This window comes from Wyeomyia smithii, chromosome 2 (assembly GCF_029784165.1).
Source record: "Wyeomyia smithii strain HCP4-BCI-WySm-NY-G18 chromosome 2, ASM2978416v1, whole genome shotgun sequence".
In the NCBI taxonomy this organism is placed as follows: domain Eukaryota; kingdom Metazoa; phylum Arthropoda; class Insecta; order Diptera; family Culicidae; genus Wyeomyia; species Wyeomyia smithii.
Genome location: NC_073695.1, coordinates 244,195,956 through 244,213,253, shown reverse-complemented (window position 1 = coordinate 244,213,253; position 17,298 = coordinate 244,195,956). Strand labels below are relative to the sequence as shown.

The 17,298-nt window shown below is 39.8% G+C and overlaps 1 protein-coding gene across 1 annotated transcript; it reads right to left on the bottom strand.

Moving 5' to 3' along the window:
* Positions 1-3,798: 3,798 nt before the first annotated feature.
* On the bottom strand, positions 3,799-6,724 carry LOC129721608 (serine/threonine-protein kinase PITSLRE). Its single transcript, XM_055674363.1, has 3 exons — positions 6,544-6,724; positions 4,041-6,471; positions 3,799-3,979 (listed from the first exon to the last, which is right to left on the bottom strand). Exons 1-3 carry the CDS (start codon positions 6,597-6,599, stop codon positions 3,878-3,880), a joined length of 2,589 nt encoding a protein of 862 aa, XP_055530338.1. The 5' UTR covers positions 6,600-6,724; the 3' UTR covers positions 3,799-3,877.
* Between the last annotated feature and the right edge of the window lie 10,574 nt (positions 6,725-17,298).

Genomic DNA, 17,298 nt, shown 5'->3' with positions numbered 1-17,298 from the left:
CAGCAAAAGATTGGAAAATCTTCTAAGATTCTTCCCAAAATAAGACAATTGTAATTTTATTATTCACACTATTTTACTATTGAAAATAGTCAAGCCTTGTCAAAACGAAAAATTCGACCTCTGATTGGTCGTTATATGCTTGCTTCCCAAGCTCGGTCGACAGGATCATATACCTTGCAATTGAAAACATGCTATTTGGCCTATATAAGAGCCTGTTTCAGCCAGAGCCGCTCATAATAGTTCTAGACAGCGACAACAGCAGTCGTCCTTTCCTAGCAGCAGCACTAGCCCTGTGGTTGGTCACCACGTCTCAGGAGCAGCGCGGTTTTTCTCAGCGTGTGTCGCCAGACAGCCATTATTTCCCCCGTGTTGGGGCAGCATGAAGATTGCCATCAGGAAATCCAATTTTGGAAATCAAAACGCCTTTTTGAAGGCAAATAAACAAGTCATTGAAAGTTAATAATTTTTGTCAACGCCAGCAAGTATTCTGTGTTGCATCCTAGCAATTTAAATTTGTCGCACCCGTCTAATTTACTGAATGTGAAATAGCTTCCACAGTGCATGTTATCCGTGTATCTTAATTCCCCCAATGTTAGGGCAGCTCAAAGGTTGTAATTAGCAACCGATTTTGAACAGCAAAATGCTTTTTTGAAGGCAAATAAAAAAATAATTGAAGGTTAATAGTTTTCTGGCATCAACATAAGCAGACATTCTGTGCGGGATGCAATCAAATTCTGTTGTAGTTGTCTAATTTTTACTTTATTTAGTAAACTCCCCACTGTAGGGGCAGCGCAAACGCTGCGATCAGCATAACCGACATTGAATAATAAACTGCCCTGTTAGAACGCATTCACAAAAGCAGTCAGTTCGACTATGCAGAGCTAATATGAAGATGATTCAATCAATCAGCGTAAACAGAATTTCTTCGTATCCCAGCTGCCAAGTTGCAACATCATGCAACACGCAACAGCGAGCAAACGAAATCGCTTGATGTTACAAACCGCAATAAGATACGGGTTAAAACCGTTGCGTGTGTGAGAGCACCATCGGTGTTTATTCGCTGGATACACTATCTACTGTCTACTGAACGCAATAATCTGCTTACATGCGACACGGGGACGGGAACATTTTCTTCAACGAAACTGCGCAACACGACACAAAACATGTTATTTTGTTGCTTCAATGAGAGTGCTATCGGTCCGGTTCGACAAGAAATCATTTTTGTGCATCCGTGCTACGAAACTGAGGAAAAACTTTAGAAACTGAAAAAAAAGGTGGAGCTTATCAAATGATCGCTCTGAACCAGAATGAAGTCACACATATTTTTCAAGTTATATTATTCCACCACGTACGAAAAATAATTCACTCCTATTTTCATCCCTATATAAGAGCCTGTTTTAGTCGAAGCCGCTCATAATAGTTCTGAACAGCGACGACAGCAGTCCTCCCTTAGCAGCAGCGGGAGCGAGCAGTGGGTACCATCGATAGCGGATAGCGGCCACAACTGTGGCATGGCTGCGAATAAGCGTAGCAGTTTCAGCGGATCTCACCATCGATAGCAGCAGGGCCAGCAGATGCAGGTACAGCGGATACCAATGGCGGCCACAACTGTGGCATGGCTACGGATAGCGTTACAGTTGCTCAGCAGTTGGGCCAGCGTATAGCGGCCACAACTGTGGCATGGCTATGCATGGCGTAGCTGTTGCAGCGGGTATATCAGCATCGATAGTAGCAGGGTCAGCTGATGCAACGACACTCCCTTCACTAAAAAGCTGTTTCAGTGTGGTAGCGGGAAGCATCAGCAGCAGGCTTACATGAATTGAATACATCAGCCAGCAACTTTCTCTAAGGCCTCTGCCATAGTAGACGCGAAAAGCGGCGCGAACCGATTCGCTCGGCCGTAAGTTGATGTACAGCTCTAATGATGGCTGTACATTAACCTACAGCTGAGCGAATCGGTTCGCGTCGCTTTTCGCGTCTATTATGGCAGAGGCCTAATGGGAAAGTTGTATAAGTTTGCTCAGAAGAATATTATAGTCGGTAATATTACAGAGATGCGATTGCGTAAATCCGATTTTGAATTGAACAATTGTTCTTTTGAGAACAAATAACACACTTATTTGAAAGTTAATTGCTTTTGGTACCAATAGCAGTATAGTGACAGCCTCAGCGGTAGATGCAGATGCAGCCGGTACTTCCCTGAGGCCGATGTAAAGGTAAATGGGAGCAGCACGGCGAAACAGTTCGGGTTATGCTTAGACGCGCGTCATTTTTCGTTGTTGATATTCCCCACATGGAACGACGCGCTTTCGTATGATAGCGGTGGTATTAGCGGTAGATGCATTTGCCAACACTTCCTCCAGTAAAGCCGTGTCTAGTTTTCAATGTGAAAACACCTTTCTCATTGTGTTGACCGTGCGCCTTAGTCCTCACTATCAATGATAAATTGAACAATTGTCCTTATAAGGACAACAAATGAATTAATGAAGATTAAATTTTGAATTAGAATACTTCTCTCAGGAAGTTCGGCTACATAGGGATGTAAAATGAAAATCTAAAACTGAAAAAAGTGAGAAAAATTTCAAATGCTAATAAATCGGTTAGTTTTCGATGGATTTCCTTCGTTTTTGCAGCAATCGATTAGAAAATCTTCTAAGATTCCTACCAAATGCATGAAATTGCAATTTTATCATTCGAACTATTGTACTATTGAAAACTCTTAAGCCTTATCAAAACACAAAATTCGACCTCTGATTGGTCGTTATACCGCGCTTTCCCAAGCACGGTCGGCAGAGTTATGGACCTAGTAAATTGGGAATGCATCATTTGGCCTATATAAGAGCTTCATCAGATAATAAACAAACATTTCATCGGATATTAAATTGAACAACTGAAATTTGAAGAACACAAATGATTATTTGAAGAGTTAATATTTTCTCGTTTTGCGCTATAATCCAAAGTTAATTATCTTCATCTACATGCATACTCTGATTATTACTACGTGTTTGCGTCGCTTAGTGTTTGGCTACGGTCATGCAGAACGCAAATAACGGCGCGATACGATTCGGCAAGACGAAATCTGTTGAAATGTATAGCTCTACTTCGCCTTAAAACGAGCTGTACATTTCACCACGGTAAGGCGAATCGCATCGCGCCGGCATTCGCGTTCTGCATAACCGTAGCCTTTGTTCCGTTCCCGTTTTATGATGTCGTATTAAATGTGCATATTACAATTCGGCAGCACTTCAACTTCTCATTTGCACAAAATTTAAAAATATCCAATGAACTTCATTCAAAATATCAGACAAAAAGAAATTACAATACTGCCAATGAACGGTCAACGTTTATTTACTAGAAAAAATGACTGACACGCAAGCAGCCAGGTTATCTTTCTTGTAAAAGTATTCTACTTCAACCTTGCGGTCGTGGCTTTGCATACAACCTTCTTGTGATTTTTAAACCTTGTTTTCACTCTATCTAAGAGCTGGTTCGGCTGATTAGCCTCAAGCTCAAATAAATTTACAAAATACTAAAAAAATAATGAAAACCGTAGTACAATTTGAAAACGTACTTGCGATTCGAATCATCATCCTCGCACACGACAAACACTCAATCTACGCACAAAAATCGCGCAGCAGAAAAATCATTTCACCAATGATAACACATCACTCGCTGATGTTTTACAGTTCGGCTTCAACTGATTACAAGTGGCGAATCGTTGCAAACCACAAACCGCTCTCTAGTGGTTCTACCTTATCAAAAAATGTAGGATATGCCAGAATGGTTCTAATAAGAACAAACTCTCCACAGATAGTGTATTATAGACATATGATTAGCTTTTTCCACCTACAACAGCAGTAGAAAATTACCTTCTTTATCAAAACTTCAAACTAAAGCCTGGACCCATAGCCATCTGCCGGGATTCGGTATAAGTTCCTCCCAAATGGAAACCAGGATTCTCTGGAACGGCGTCATCTCCCTGCAAATAAAAAAAAAATCATAAATACTATCCTGTCGTGGCTTCTCGTCGAAAATCATACCAACTTCTTGAACTCGCCTCCACCGCTAGGCGGCTTCGGGCTGGATGCCAACGCCCGTTTCAACCCAAGTTCACTTTTCGCTGGCCAGGTAGGAAACATTGCCGGATCGATCGGCAGCGGCAGCTCTTTAAAATAGCTATGCTTAAGAGCTCCTTCCGCCGTTAGGCGCTGCTTCGGATCAAAGGTCAACAATCCCTGCAGCAGGGAAATGCCAAGCTCACTGGTCTGATGGGCGAACCGCTTGCGCAAATTGGACACCGGATACTCGGTGAAAGTCATCTTCTGCACGGCCGGCAACTGATTGTATCCGGGCCAGATTTTCTCGTTCGGTGTGCCGAGCTCTTTGAAGATTCGATTCAACTGGTCAATCTCGGTTTTGCCCGGAAAGAGTGCACCCATCGCAAGAAACTCCGCGAAGATACATCCCACGGACCAGATGTCGATCGGGGTGGAATACTCCTTGCAACAGAGCAGCAATTCCGGTGCACGGTACCAAAGCGTTACGACAATCGATGTATACGCTTTCAGCGGCGATCCGTACTCTCTAGCCAGTCCGAAATCGCCCACCTTCAGGATCCCTTTGTGTGATAAAAGCAGATTGGATGTTTTCAAATCTCGATGAAGGATCCAGTTGTCGTGCAGATGAGCCACGGCTCGCAGTAACTGCTGAGTTAGACACTTCACCTCACCAGGTAGGAAAACTTGTTTTTTATGCTTCATAGTTTCCATCAGTGATTTCAAATCGTGCTCAACATAATCCATCACGATGAAGATCTTATCCATGTTACTACCAACAACAATCTCCCGCACGGTCACAATGTTCGGATGTTGACCCTTGAGCAGAGTGTTGATTTCCCTCAACGACGTTATTGGAAAGCCTTCTTTCTCCTTCTCCATTTTGAGCCGTTTGAGGGCAACAATTTCTTCCGTTCGTTTATCCTTCGCACGGTAAACCACTCCATAGGTTCCTTCTTCTATGCGATTGAGACACTGGAATTCTTCCACCGACCGACAACCTTGAATGCCGGGAATATAGGGAGGAAGTTGTTCTTCCTCTTCCACCACCATTGGTGGTGATTTGGGTTCCTCTTTTTCCTTGGATTTTTTATTCTGATCTTGATCTCTGCCGTGATCAGATTTAGGTGAAATACTGCGACTACTTTCGTGACGCCTACGTGGGCTTCGTGATCGGCTGCGACTTGATTCCGAGCCAGATCTTGAGCGCGTTGATCGTGAACGGGAACGCGATCGGTATCTTGATCCAGAGCGGGAACGAGATTCACTTCTATGCCTCCGATCTGACTTCACTAAGTCACCCACCGACAGTGGACTGGCTGGGGGTTTTTCATCGTCCGAAACTTCCTGCGAATCATCTGATTCACTACTAGACGTAGAACTATCCGAATTAGTATCCTCTTCCTCTTCCTCGTCTGTAATAATCTCCTCATCGTTGGACTGTTCTGAATCAGCCTGCTTTTTCGCCTTTTTCTTCTTCTTTTTCTTTTTCATTGCTTCCTCCGGACTTTCCATTTGTACCTCATCTTCATCATAATCGTCTTCAAACTGATTTGTGATTTGCTTCTTGGATTTTTCCTCCGGCGACGGTTCGATATTATTGCGCTCCTGACGCAGCAGGCGTCGGAACTCCAGTTCATCTCGGGCCGCTTCTTTGCGCTTTGCCATTTGCCTTTCCGCTTCAATAAGCCTAGCCCTACGTTCGTTATGCTCCTTGCTTTTCATCTCGGCCGTTTCTTCGGCACTCTGTTCCGCTGGGTATTCTGGACTCTCCATAATTTCGACGTACTCCATTTCCGTTTGTTGCACTTTTCGTTCCTGATACCGATGGCGATGCCGCTTTTCTCGGCGGTTTTCCGCTTCGTACTGCTGCTGCTGCATTTGAAGATCCTGCAGCTGTTGCGCTTGATCCTGGTGGTGCTTTGAGGAATCATATCGACTTTTTTTGTTCAGTAAACGTGTCCTCAAATCTTCCAATAGCTTATCGGCATCAGGTTTCTCGGATTCTTTTTTGCTTCGGCTACTTCTTTCCTTCTCGTAGTACTCACGATTCCGTTCCCTTTTGCTATGGTAAGTTTCACGTACTTCGCCGTAAAATGGATTCATTTCGTAACGGGCGTCCCTAGAATGGTGACCACTTCCTCCGGACGAAGAATGATATCTTGGGTCCTTTTCGTGACCGCTGCGCTCCCGTCCGCTTCGACTGTGATGATAACGGTCACGTTCCCGCTCCCGGTGTCCACTCCGATAATCTCGCCGCGAGCTTGAGTAATGTTCTCTCCCTCCAGCGGACGAACTGTGGTGATGATGATCCCGGGAATGTTTCGATTTCTTTTCTTTTCGCTTGGAAGAGTAGTATTCGGCGGCTGCCGCTTGCGGAGGTTTGATATCCAGTGAATCGGTTGTTTCATCCGCACTGTAGAAGAAAGTGTAAATATGCAAATGCAAAACATATTTTGGTGTTTTTCAAACAAAAAAGCACACTTACCCGAAATGATCCGGACTGATGAGCTGTCCGTCTTCGCTGTGTTCGCTGATGCTCATTTTTGCGTTTTTGCAGGCAAACTTGATTATTTTAGACTAATAACAGCGCATTAGTTTAGCGATCAAGTAACAGCAAGCAACTCGAGCGAACGTCGTCAGTCAAACACTCCAAAAGTTGACAGCTGAACTTTGGAACTCATGAGTGCTTTCTATGAGCATTAGCGAACCTACACACTAAATTTTTATTGCTGGAAACCAGCAAAATTTTGCTGATATTCTACATGCTGGAAAATCAGCTATGATATCAGCAAACTTTCTCGCTGAAACAATCAGCAAATCGAAACGTCAAATTTTTGACACCATTTTGCTGAAAATCAGTTGTTTGAATAAATTGGTGCCTGTTCAGCATTTGAGCATTTGTCATGAATTTGCTGATGTATCTCAGCAAAAGTTAGAAAACACACAGAATGTTTTTTTGTTGTTTTTTGTTATTTTATTAAAACAAATGTTTACATTGCGAATATTTATTTTAAAGTCATCTGATTTTGAATCTGTTTTATCAGTATGAACTTTCAAATGTCTTTGTAGCCCATCGACATAACCTTCCACTAATTGGTAGCAGAAATTACATTACAGTATGTTGCCCATATTACCAAATTCCTAGAAAAGACTGAAAATTACCTTATCAAACATTTCTTTACATCACAATTATTCTATTTAAGCGCATGCAATGCTTTTTAAATTCCACATCCATGATACATACGCTTATAAGCTCATTATTATTATGCATTTAGTTAAAAATTGGAGTTGTCGACCAGCGACAATCTATTTTTTTTTTCATGCCGTACATTATACCTAACGTGGGAAGTAGTGCGCTGTATAGCGCATCTAATTTGCTATACAGCGCACTATTTCCAACGTTAGGTATAATTTACGATATGCGAGAAAAATCGAATGTCGCTTTCTACTGGGGCGACAATATTTCTCTATAGTTTTGTTAACTTCTACGCACAAAATGGCGATTGTTCTGACAGTTTGACGGATGGAGTTGCCAGAAATTCAGAAATTACCAGCAATTTTCTGATTTCCGGCAAACAGAATTCTGAATGCTGATAATCAGCAAGAATATTTTTACTGATTTTTTCAGTTTTTTTTGCTGAAAATTCTTTTCAGATTTTGGTGTGTATACATGTATAGGTTCGCTAATGAGCATAAAAGGAAGGTGAGGAGGAAACTTAAAGCATTAATTGTAGAGCAACATGTCAAAAGGATCTATCTACTTTCATCGATTTTCTTGATTGACTTTTCATTTGTTTAATAGTTCAGCTAAAGTAACTATTCCCAACGTGGTTTTTATTTAAAAAGCTAGATTAGATTCTCCGCTATCAAATAGTGTAAAGGACATATCATGAAACGTATTTAATAAGCCGTGGCGGTTGAAAAAAACCGATCGATAAAAAAATCGGTCAAAGAAGATAGATCCTTTTGACATGTTGCTCTACAGTTTCTTTTTCTCGGTCGGCTTTATCGAGCCCTAAGAGAAGAGTGGCCAAGTGGCTTCTTTCTCTTCTTCTTTGCTATGAAACATATCCCCGGTTGAACATTATTTTCGTCTGCCTTACGCAAAATCCAGTGCAACCAGAAAAGTTTATTTATTTGATATTTTTATTTAACAAAAAACACAACAATGAAAATTGGATTACAAACAACATATAAAACAAAACAACAAAATTTCGTCCATATTTATATCATCATACTACCACTGCCAAACTTTTTTTTTGTTTTTCTGACTTCTCCGGACTTTTTATAGAGAGCAGAATGAAAAATATTTGGCGAAACACTTAATTCCTGTTGCAAAGTCAAGGGGAAAATTGCTTGTTTTCAAGAAAAGCTTGATTTCACGTTACCACGAACAACTAAATAAACAACATAATAATAAAAAGAAATACCTTCACTGCATTTTCGACTATTGCGTGAGATTTTAAAATTTGGAAAATCTTTTTCAGATTTTTCGCATATTATTAGCCACTGTCGATAAGATTCTGCATTCTTGGGAAATCGATAAAATTTTACGACCAAACTCTTGGCACTTTATTCAAATTCTTTTTTGCTTTTTTTGTCGCAACGAAAACAAAATTGTGTCCACAATATTTCACTTTTACTTACTCAATGATTGGGTCAAACACCAGCTGTTTAGCAACACGGCAAGCTGAACCCCTTTTGAATATTGTCACACACGCGTGCTGTCAAAATCAACCAATCACGTTTGGAGCAAAAAACCTGGAGCAAACCGAGGTATCATCTTGGCCACTCTTCTCTTAGATCGAGCCCCAAAGAAAATCCCATAAGAAACTGTCAAACAGTTATTTACAAAATCAATGCAGCATTTTTCGAGTAGAAATAAGACAAATGTAGGGCTGTGCAGGTACACTGCCTTTAAAAACAACTTGAACAGTGATTTTATTCAGACTGTGGTACCATTCAAGTAGTTCATTTTGTACCAACTTTTTTGGAAGATTTCTTCTTGAGTGTTACGTATGTCTTATGTATGTGGTATCGCCCTTAACTATGCGCCTTTTTTTAATTTGCTCGACAGTATCGCCCTTACCTCTACGCCGTGTTTACGTTATGGTATCGGAATACGCCCTTTGCTTGTAATGTTTATTTTGTTGACAACTTTGATTTCGCCCGTAGAGCTTTCTGACAGCATAGTCACACACTTTAAATGCGGGTTGTTTGCCTTATAAATGACTCTTGCTTAATTCTACCGGGGTTAAGAAAATCGAAATTTGTAGTACTCATTTTGTAAGATACTATCCGTAAACCAATCACACAACTCACGCAGGAATAAATTAACATTTAAGTCAGCGGAAGAAAATAAATATTTCGCAGTCAACGCAGGCATTTCGACAGCACTTTGTTGGCCTCATTTTCCATCCGACTTACACCGTGTAAAGTGCACCAATACATGCGCGATTGGAAAGGTCTACTCATCAAGATGAAGTCAAGTTTCGCTTTCACTAACGTAAACAACAAAAAGGGCGTATTCCTCATTTTATTTCGTTTCGATATAAAGTCGATTTCGCCCTTAACAAACATCGAACTTTTGACGTAGAGCTACGTTTTTCTTTAGCCTACACTGAACCTAAACACCACATACTTTTTGAGTGAAAACGCACGTAAATGCTAGAAATAATCATTCGCGTCTATCTTACGTGCAGCATTTGCAATTTATATGTGCAGAGATGTGTTTCAGATGAAAATTTAATACCTTCTATATGCGCAGCATTTTATATTTACGTGATTGTGAACATGAATATTACGTGCCACACAAGTATTTTGGAATAGATCTTATCAAGTGAAAAGACAGTAACATTATGTGAGTTGCATGTACAATGCATGCCTTTTTCACGTACTTTCAAATATCATGTGCAGAAGCACGTAAACGTCACGTGAATTGATGATGTGAAAAAAATGATACACAACAATCAAGATGGCGACAAACAGCACAACGGCGAGTGAACTTTTTGCAGATTTGGGATTTTCAGATTGTTTGTTCGAGGTTTTGGGACGTACGTACACGCGTTGTTTATCAAAATTTGTCGCTTGGATGGAATAAAGTAAAAGTTTTGATTTCAGGATGTGGTATAGGTCTATTCGAGCTGCTAACTGTGACAATCGAACAACTCAAAGCACATTTGGAGCTAACAGAAACCGTATGGAAATACGACGAACTGTTTGGTTTGATTGCTGCATGGCGAGCACGCAATGTACATTTTTTTCATTTTGATACTGATACGTTTTAATTTTTGAAAATAATTTTCAGAAGTTTAATATTCTACATACTCTGCAAGCCGAAGCAGCCGAAGAAAGCTCGAAAGCAAAAGAGGAAAGAACAGCAGCAGGGGAAGGTAAAATTCGATGCAATGCTTTTTTTAACAGTATTTGAATAATTCAATATTTTCAGAACTAGATAAATCTTAATTCTAATTATATTTTCCTTTTCGCTTGTACAATTGAGTATAAAGGAACTATTTATAGAAGCGGTCAATTTGTCACAATATATTTTAATCAAATTATGAATTTATATGAATAATTGGATATCATAAACCACAATAACATCGTGCGTTTAGTTGTGCAAACATGGAAAATAGTTTCATTCAATGAGCATTTTCTTGCATACGAAACAATGAGCCGTGCCGTGAGCCATTAGTAGATATTATTTCAATAGATCTGTTTGATGGACCTCTGATTGCATTACCCTGTATAGACAATTGTCTCTATTTTAGAAATAAGAATAGTTTTAAGGGAGGTATGAAAGATCAAAACTATTATATACAAACTACATAGTAGTAAGTAGTGAATAAATTGTTTTTTTTTTTACACTTCTAATCAAATTCATTTGTTTACCTGAAAAAAGCCATATAACGAAATACAATCGCTTCAACATATAAAAACAAACATGAGCAACATTTTAATTTAACTACGAATGACTCTAACAATCATATTTACTCAATATCAAAATCACATTAATATCTAATGAAAACAGTGGGAGATGCATATGAAATGTATGTGAGTTTCACTTAACGTTCAAATGCAATACACGCAAGAATTACGTGAGCGTAACAAAAAAATATCTACGTGCGGTTCACATAAAGTTTGCGTGCAAACCATTATGGATAAAATCTATTTGTTTTTGCACATGAAATCTACGCGATTTTTTTTTTTGAGTGTACCACATAGTTTTTCTTTAGCCAAATTATACAAAAGTAGAAAATTGTTGATTGATTATGCAACTATTGTACTATTGCTTATTGTCAAGCCTTGTTTAAACGAAAATTACGTCCTCTGATTGGTCACTCGCTGCCTTTCCCTAAAAAGGTCGACAGAATAGTATAACTAGTTAGCTGCAGTTGTTAAGAAAAAGACATTTGGTTTACAGAACTGATTTATTTGTGACCTCGAACGTTAACACTTCTAGTGTGTGTCGCATCCTGTAGCTAACTAACTATAGTGTGTCTATTCTGAAGCAATGTATAACAGATGACTAAATCATGTAAAGACTGGCGAATCGTTTTTTATTACAGCAGTATCGGGTTGCGCCAGTACACAAATCACAGTTCACAGCAGCAGCAAGGTAGCACCAAACGTCTCGATTTGCCAGTTAAGGGCTTCGGCCTTCTGCTCGCAATAAAGTTTTGCTTTATCTTGGCAACAGTGCATTCTGTGCTGAATCCAAGAAAACACAATCTGTGATGGCCGTCTTATTTACTGAATGCGGAAACAGTTTTTACAGAGTTTGAACAGCGAAAAGCCTTTCTCAAGACGAATAATCAAGTGATTGAAGGTTAATAATTTTTGGCAATAACACAATCATGCTGTGCTGGATTCTAGCAATCAAATTCTGTCGCGGTAAAAAAATTACTTCAATTATTTACCTAATCCTTCCCACTGTTGGGGTAGCACAGAGGCTGCGATCAGCATAACCGATTTTAGGCAACAAACTGCACTGTTAGAACGCATTTTCAAAGGCAGTTAATTCGACTATGCAGAACTGATATGTAGTCGATTCAATCAATCAGCATGAACAGAATTTCGTCGTCTTCCAGCTGTCCAGTTGCAACATGATGCAACACGCAACAGCGAGCAAACGAAATCGCTTGCTTGATTACAAGCCGTAATACGATACGGGTTAAAATCGTTGCGTGCATGAGAGCATCATCGGTGTTTATTCGCTGGATATAAAAATTAAATGCGAATTGTGGAATAATTCGTCTTAAGAAAATTACAGAACGGGAAAACTGAACAGAAAGGCGTGGCCTATTTCGTAGCAACTTTCGGCTATAAAAAAGTGTTTCTGGTAAAATCAGCTACATTTATTAGTCAGCGGAAGGTAAGCTGGCTGGACCGTCCGGTCCGGTCCGGAGCGCGATTCTTCTCAGCGTGTGTCGCCAGACTGCCATTATCCCCCCACTGTTGGGGCAGATTGCCATCAGCAAATCCAATTTCGAACAGCAAAATGCCTTTTTCAAGGCAAATAAACAAGTCATTCAAAGTTGATAATTTTTACAACGCAAACAAGCGTTCTGTGCTGGATCCTAGCAATTTAAATATGTCGCGGCCGTCTGTTTTACTAAATGTGGAATAGCTTCCACAGTGCATGTTGTCCATGTATCTTAATTCCCCCACTGTGAGAGCAGCACAAAGGTTGGCGATCAGTAACCGATTTTGAACAGCAAAATGCCTTTTTCAAGGCAAATAAACAAGTAATTGGAAGTTGATAATTTTTTGGTATCAACACAGGCAAACATTCTGTGCGGGATCCTAGCAATCAAATTGTTGAAGAAGTCTAATTTTACCTTATTTAGTTGATACCCCCACATTTGGGACAGCACAAAAGCTGCGATCAGCATAACCGATTTTGAACAACAAACTGCCCTGTTTGAGCGCATTCACAAAGGCAGTTAGTTCGACTATGCACAACTGATATGAAGTCGATTCTATCAAACAGCATGAACAGAATTTCGTCGTCTCCCAGCTGCTCAGTTGCAACATGATGCAACACGCAACAGCGAGCAAACGAAATCGCATGATGTTCGAAACCGCAACACGATACGGGTTAAAATCGTTGCGTGTGTGAGAGCACCATCGGTGTTTACTCGCTGGAAACAAATATCGAATGCGAACTGTGGAATAATTCATCTAAAGAATATTAGAGAATTAGACAACTGAACAGAAAAGCGTGGCCTATTTCTATGCACCCTTCGGTTATAAAAGAGTGTTTCTGGTAAAACTAGCTACATTTTTGAGGCGGAAGGCGAACCGGATGGACAGTCTACACAACATTGACTGATAGTAGCGGCAGCAGTAGCAGCTGCAGCGGGTTGCGCTAGTAGCTGGGTTTCCGAATTTGCATTCGGATTGAACATACTACTTGAACGGTTGGTCACATGTCTCTGTAGCAGTTCGTTACCTCTAAACGTGTGTGGTCAGAGTGCCGTTATTCCCCCATCAGCATATCCGATTTGGAAAAGCAAAATGCCTTTTTCAAGGCAAATAAACAACTAATTGAAGGGTAATATTTTTATAAAACACAAGCCAGCATTCTGTGCTGGATCTAAACAATCAAATTTTGTCGCGGCCTTCTTTTACTGAATGTGAAAACAGCTTTCAAAGTGCGTGTTGTCAGAGTGCCTTATTCCCCACTATCAGAACAGCACAAAGGTTGCGATCAGCAATCGATTTGGAACAGCAAAATGCCTTTTTCAAGGCAAATAAACAAGTAATTGAAGGTTAATAATTTTCTGGCATCAACACAAGCAGACATTCTGTGTGGGATCCTAGCAATCGAATTCTGTTGTAGTTGTCTGTTTTTTACTCTATTTAGTTAGTTCCCCCACTGTTGTGGCAGCACAAAGGCTGCGATCAGCATTACCAATTTTGAACCACAAACTGCCCTGTTCTGTTTGAACGCCTTAACAAAAGTGATTAATTCGACTTTACAGTAATAAATTTAAGTCGATTCAATCAATCAGCATGAACAGAATTTCGTCATCTCCCAGCTGCTCAGTTGCAATGCAACACGATGCAGCACGCAACAGCGAGCAAACGAAATCGCTTGATGGTTACAAACCGCAACACGATACGGGTTAAAATAGTTGCGTGAGTGAGAGCACCATCGGTGTTTATTCGCTGTGTACAAAAATCAATAAAACTGAACAGAAAGGCGTGGCGTATTTCGTAGCAACCTTCGGTTATAAAATAGTGTTTCTGGTAATATCAGCTACTACATTCATTAGTCGGAAGGTGAGTTAGCTAGTTGTCAGCAGTAGCACAGTTATCAGCACTCAGTAACAGCGGATTGCAGTGGATAGCAGGGGGGTTGCGCCTGTGGCTGCCTTTAAATCAAACAAATCACTTGCCCGGTGGTTGGTCACCATATCTCAGGAGCAGCGCGGTTCTTCTCACTTCTCAGCGTGTTTAGTCACTCGTCAGACTGCCGTTATTGCCCCACTACTGAGGCAGCATAAAGGTTACCATCAGCAAATCCAATTTTGAGCAGCAAAATGCCTTTCTCGAAACAAATCAACAAATACTTGAAGGTAAATAATTTTTTGACAACTCAAGCGAACAACCTGTGCTGGATAGTAGAAATTTAAATCTGTAGTAGCTGTCTAATTTACAGAATGTTAAACAGCTTTTATAGCTCGTGTTTTCAGTGTCTTTATTCCCCCACTGTTGAGGCAGCACAAAGCAAGCATTAGTAGACTTTATGACTCATTAATGAAACACCTACAACAATGCATTTGTTAATAGTGTGGATAGTTCTACGTCAGTTATGCGATCGTGTCTTGGATACAACCTCCTACTTTTTTTTTTTTGACAAGGTTTCCCATTTTCCTACAATTATATTCACTTAACTGCGGATGCAATTACAATCTTTTAAAGCAATAAAGCTGAAAATATATGGAATAGTGTTGATATGTCACCGTTTGTGGCAGAACACACAATAAAAATTCTGAACAAATATTAGTAAATAATTAATTCATCACAAAACATCTTCTTCTATAAAAAAAATTAAAAGAAAGCCACCATATATTTCTTTGCTCTATGTTGTCATTAGTGAGAATTTGTAATTTTTAATAGCGATGGTTGTGTGGATTAAAAGCTTATGAATAGCACGTTCAGAGATGATTTTTGAATGATGTTGCTTCCCAACTTCTGGGTTTCATTCGGGGATTAGAAATCTAGCGAAAATTATTAATTTATTTAGGGGAAAGTAGGTAAAGACGGACACTGCGGCCTCTTTTCACCCTATTTTTGCGTATTTTTGGAAATATAGACCCTTTCCCGTGCCCTGCACATAATGAAAATATCACCTATCGATTTATTGACCAATTTCACATAAGAAATGCTATATTTAAGCAGGGTGGCCAGCGAACCGGGAAAACCTGGAAAACCGGGAAAAAGCCGGGAATTCGAAAATAAACCGGGAAAACCGGGAAAAAACCGGGAATTTCAATACTAAACCGGGAAATTTGTCATGTTTTTCAAGACATTATTTTACATTTACTACATGCTTGGGATCTGTTATATAAGTTCAACACGCTAAACATTTTCTGCCATCTCACAAACACTGGAAGACTCAAGGAACCATTTAGTTGGTCTCGGGGTAAGATGCTAGAGTAACAAGCCAGTCGTCATATGTTAGAATCTCGGCTAAGAGAGACAACCGTTATAGTCAATAGGATCCTAGCGCTAGCCCCGCAATTGTTCTGTACAGTAACAGTTCGCTGCGAATGTTTTTCTCTAATTTGTCTACCTTCTCATTCGCACTGATTAGAGCTTTTACAGTAAGTGGCGATCAAACATCAAAACAATCATCACTTTACAGGATCAACGTCTAATGTCATTTATGTCTTAGTATGTTTCAAAGTTATGTACGCAATTATGACGTAAAAATATTCTTTAAAAAGAAACAAGATTTGAATCTTAGGTTACAAATCGCCAATAAATACTTACAAAACCCGGGAAGGTTAAAACTTTATATTACTAAAAAATATTTTAAAGGCCAGTGAAGTCAAGAATGATTCCAATAAGGCTTTATATTTTAACTGGAAATAGGCAAAAACTAAACTATGATAAAAAAAAATATCTAAAACCCAAAACAAGTAACGCCTCCACCAACCACCAACGCCATAGGTGTCGATGGTTGTGTGGTGACGTTATCCACTCATACTCAACCAAAACTGATCTAGATTCAATCCTCCAGAGATTTTCTGAGGCGAAAAATCTCTGGATTCGGGCCATTAGTTAAGATTCTAGTTGGAGTCGCCTCGCCGGGTGTCGGGGATTGACACAATAGTGGCGGAAATAGACCGACAGAAAATAAGCAAAAAATTAAAAAAAATCGTAACCTAACCCATTCCCGGCGCGTGATGCCATATGGCATCACCTGACATTCGAACTTTGATTTGAGTTCAACAATTATACTTGAAAATTTGCACGACGATACTATTCAGCATTGTTAGAGAATAGATTGATGTTTAATCTGCAATACAGTTTGTGTTAATTATGCATATAGTTGATTAGTAATAAGAGTTTAAAGTTCATTGCTTGAGGTAAAAACTGATTTTTCTCCACCGGGAATGCGTTAAGCTTAAATCCGCTTGAGAAAATGTCTTGAGGCCAGAAATTTCAAAAATCGATTTTATGTCGAATTCGTTTTTACGGCAGGACTATCCCGTCCCGGACTACGCTTTGCAGCTGAAAAAAAACACCCTTTCCGAGCAGTTGCAATGGTGTGCGTAATACCAGAGGTAACTGTCACTTTTGTTTTGGTCATTATCGCCATTGTCTTTTATCGCATTTGTGCTACTGTACGAAAAATTCGCCAATTTAATGAAAAAATATAAAATAACAAAATAAAATAAATAAAATTCAACCTGATGTTAGACACGCGAAGAACGATAATCAAAGCAAACCGATTTTGACACATTTTTTTTTATTTTGACACATACGTGTGAATGTGTTGGTGTCTTCAAAACTGCACTCTGTTTCTTGCGCGGACTGTCCGGGACAGAAAAAGGGTAGTCCGGGATAGTCCGGAAAATGTAAAAAAAACAGTGATAGGACAAAGTGTAGTCCGCGGGGTAGCTACACCGCAAAAACGAAAACGACATTAAAGAATTTACGTTTTCAAAGACCAGAGGCATCGAAGTAGACGTGTGCGTTGCGAATAGACGTCATTTTTCGAGTC

Bases quoted from the DNA above. Each gene is read 5' to 3' on its own strand.
- LOC129721608 (XM_055674363.1), bottom strand. From the start codon at position 6,599: ATGAGCATCAGCGAACACAGCGAAGACGGACAGCTCATCAGTCCGGAT. The intron at 6,472-6,543 runs GTAAGTGTGCTT...TTTCTTCTACAG, and splicing joins ATCAGTCCGGATCATTTCGG to TGCGGATGAAACAACCGATT. The intron at 3,980-4,040 runs GTATGATTTTCG...TTTTATTTGCAG, and splicing joins GAGGCGAGTTCAAGAAGTTG to GGAGATGACGCCGTTCCAGA.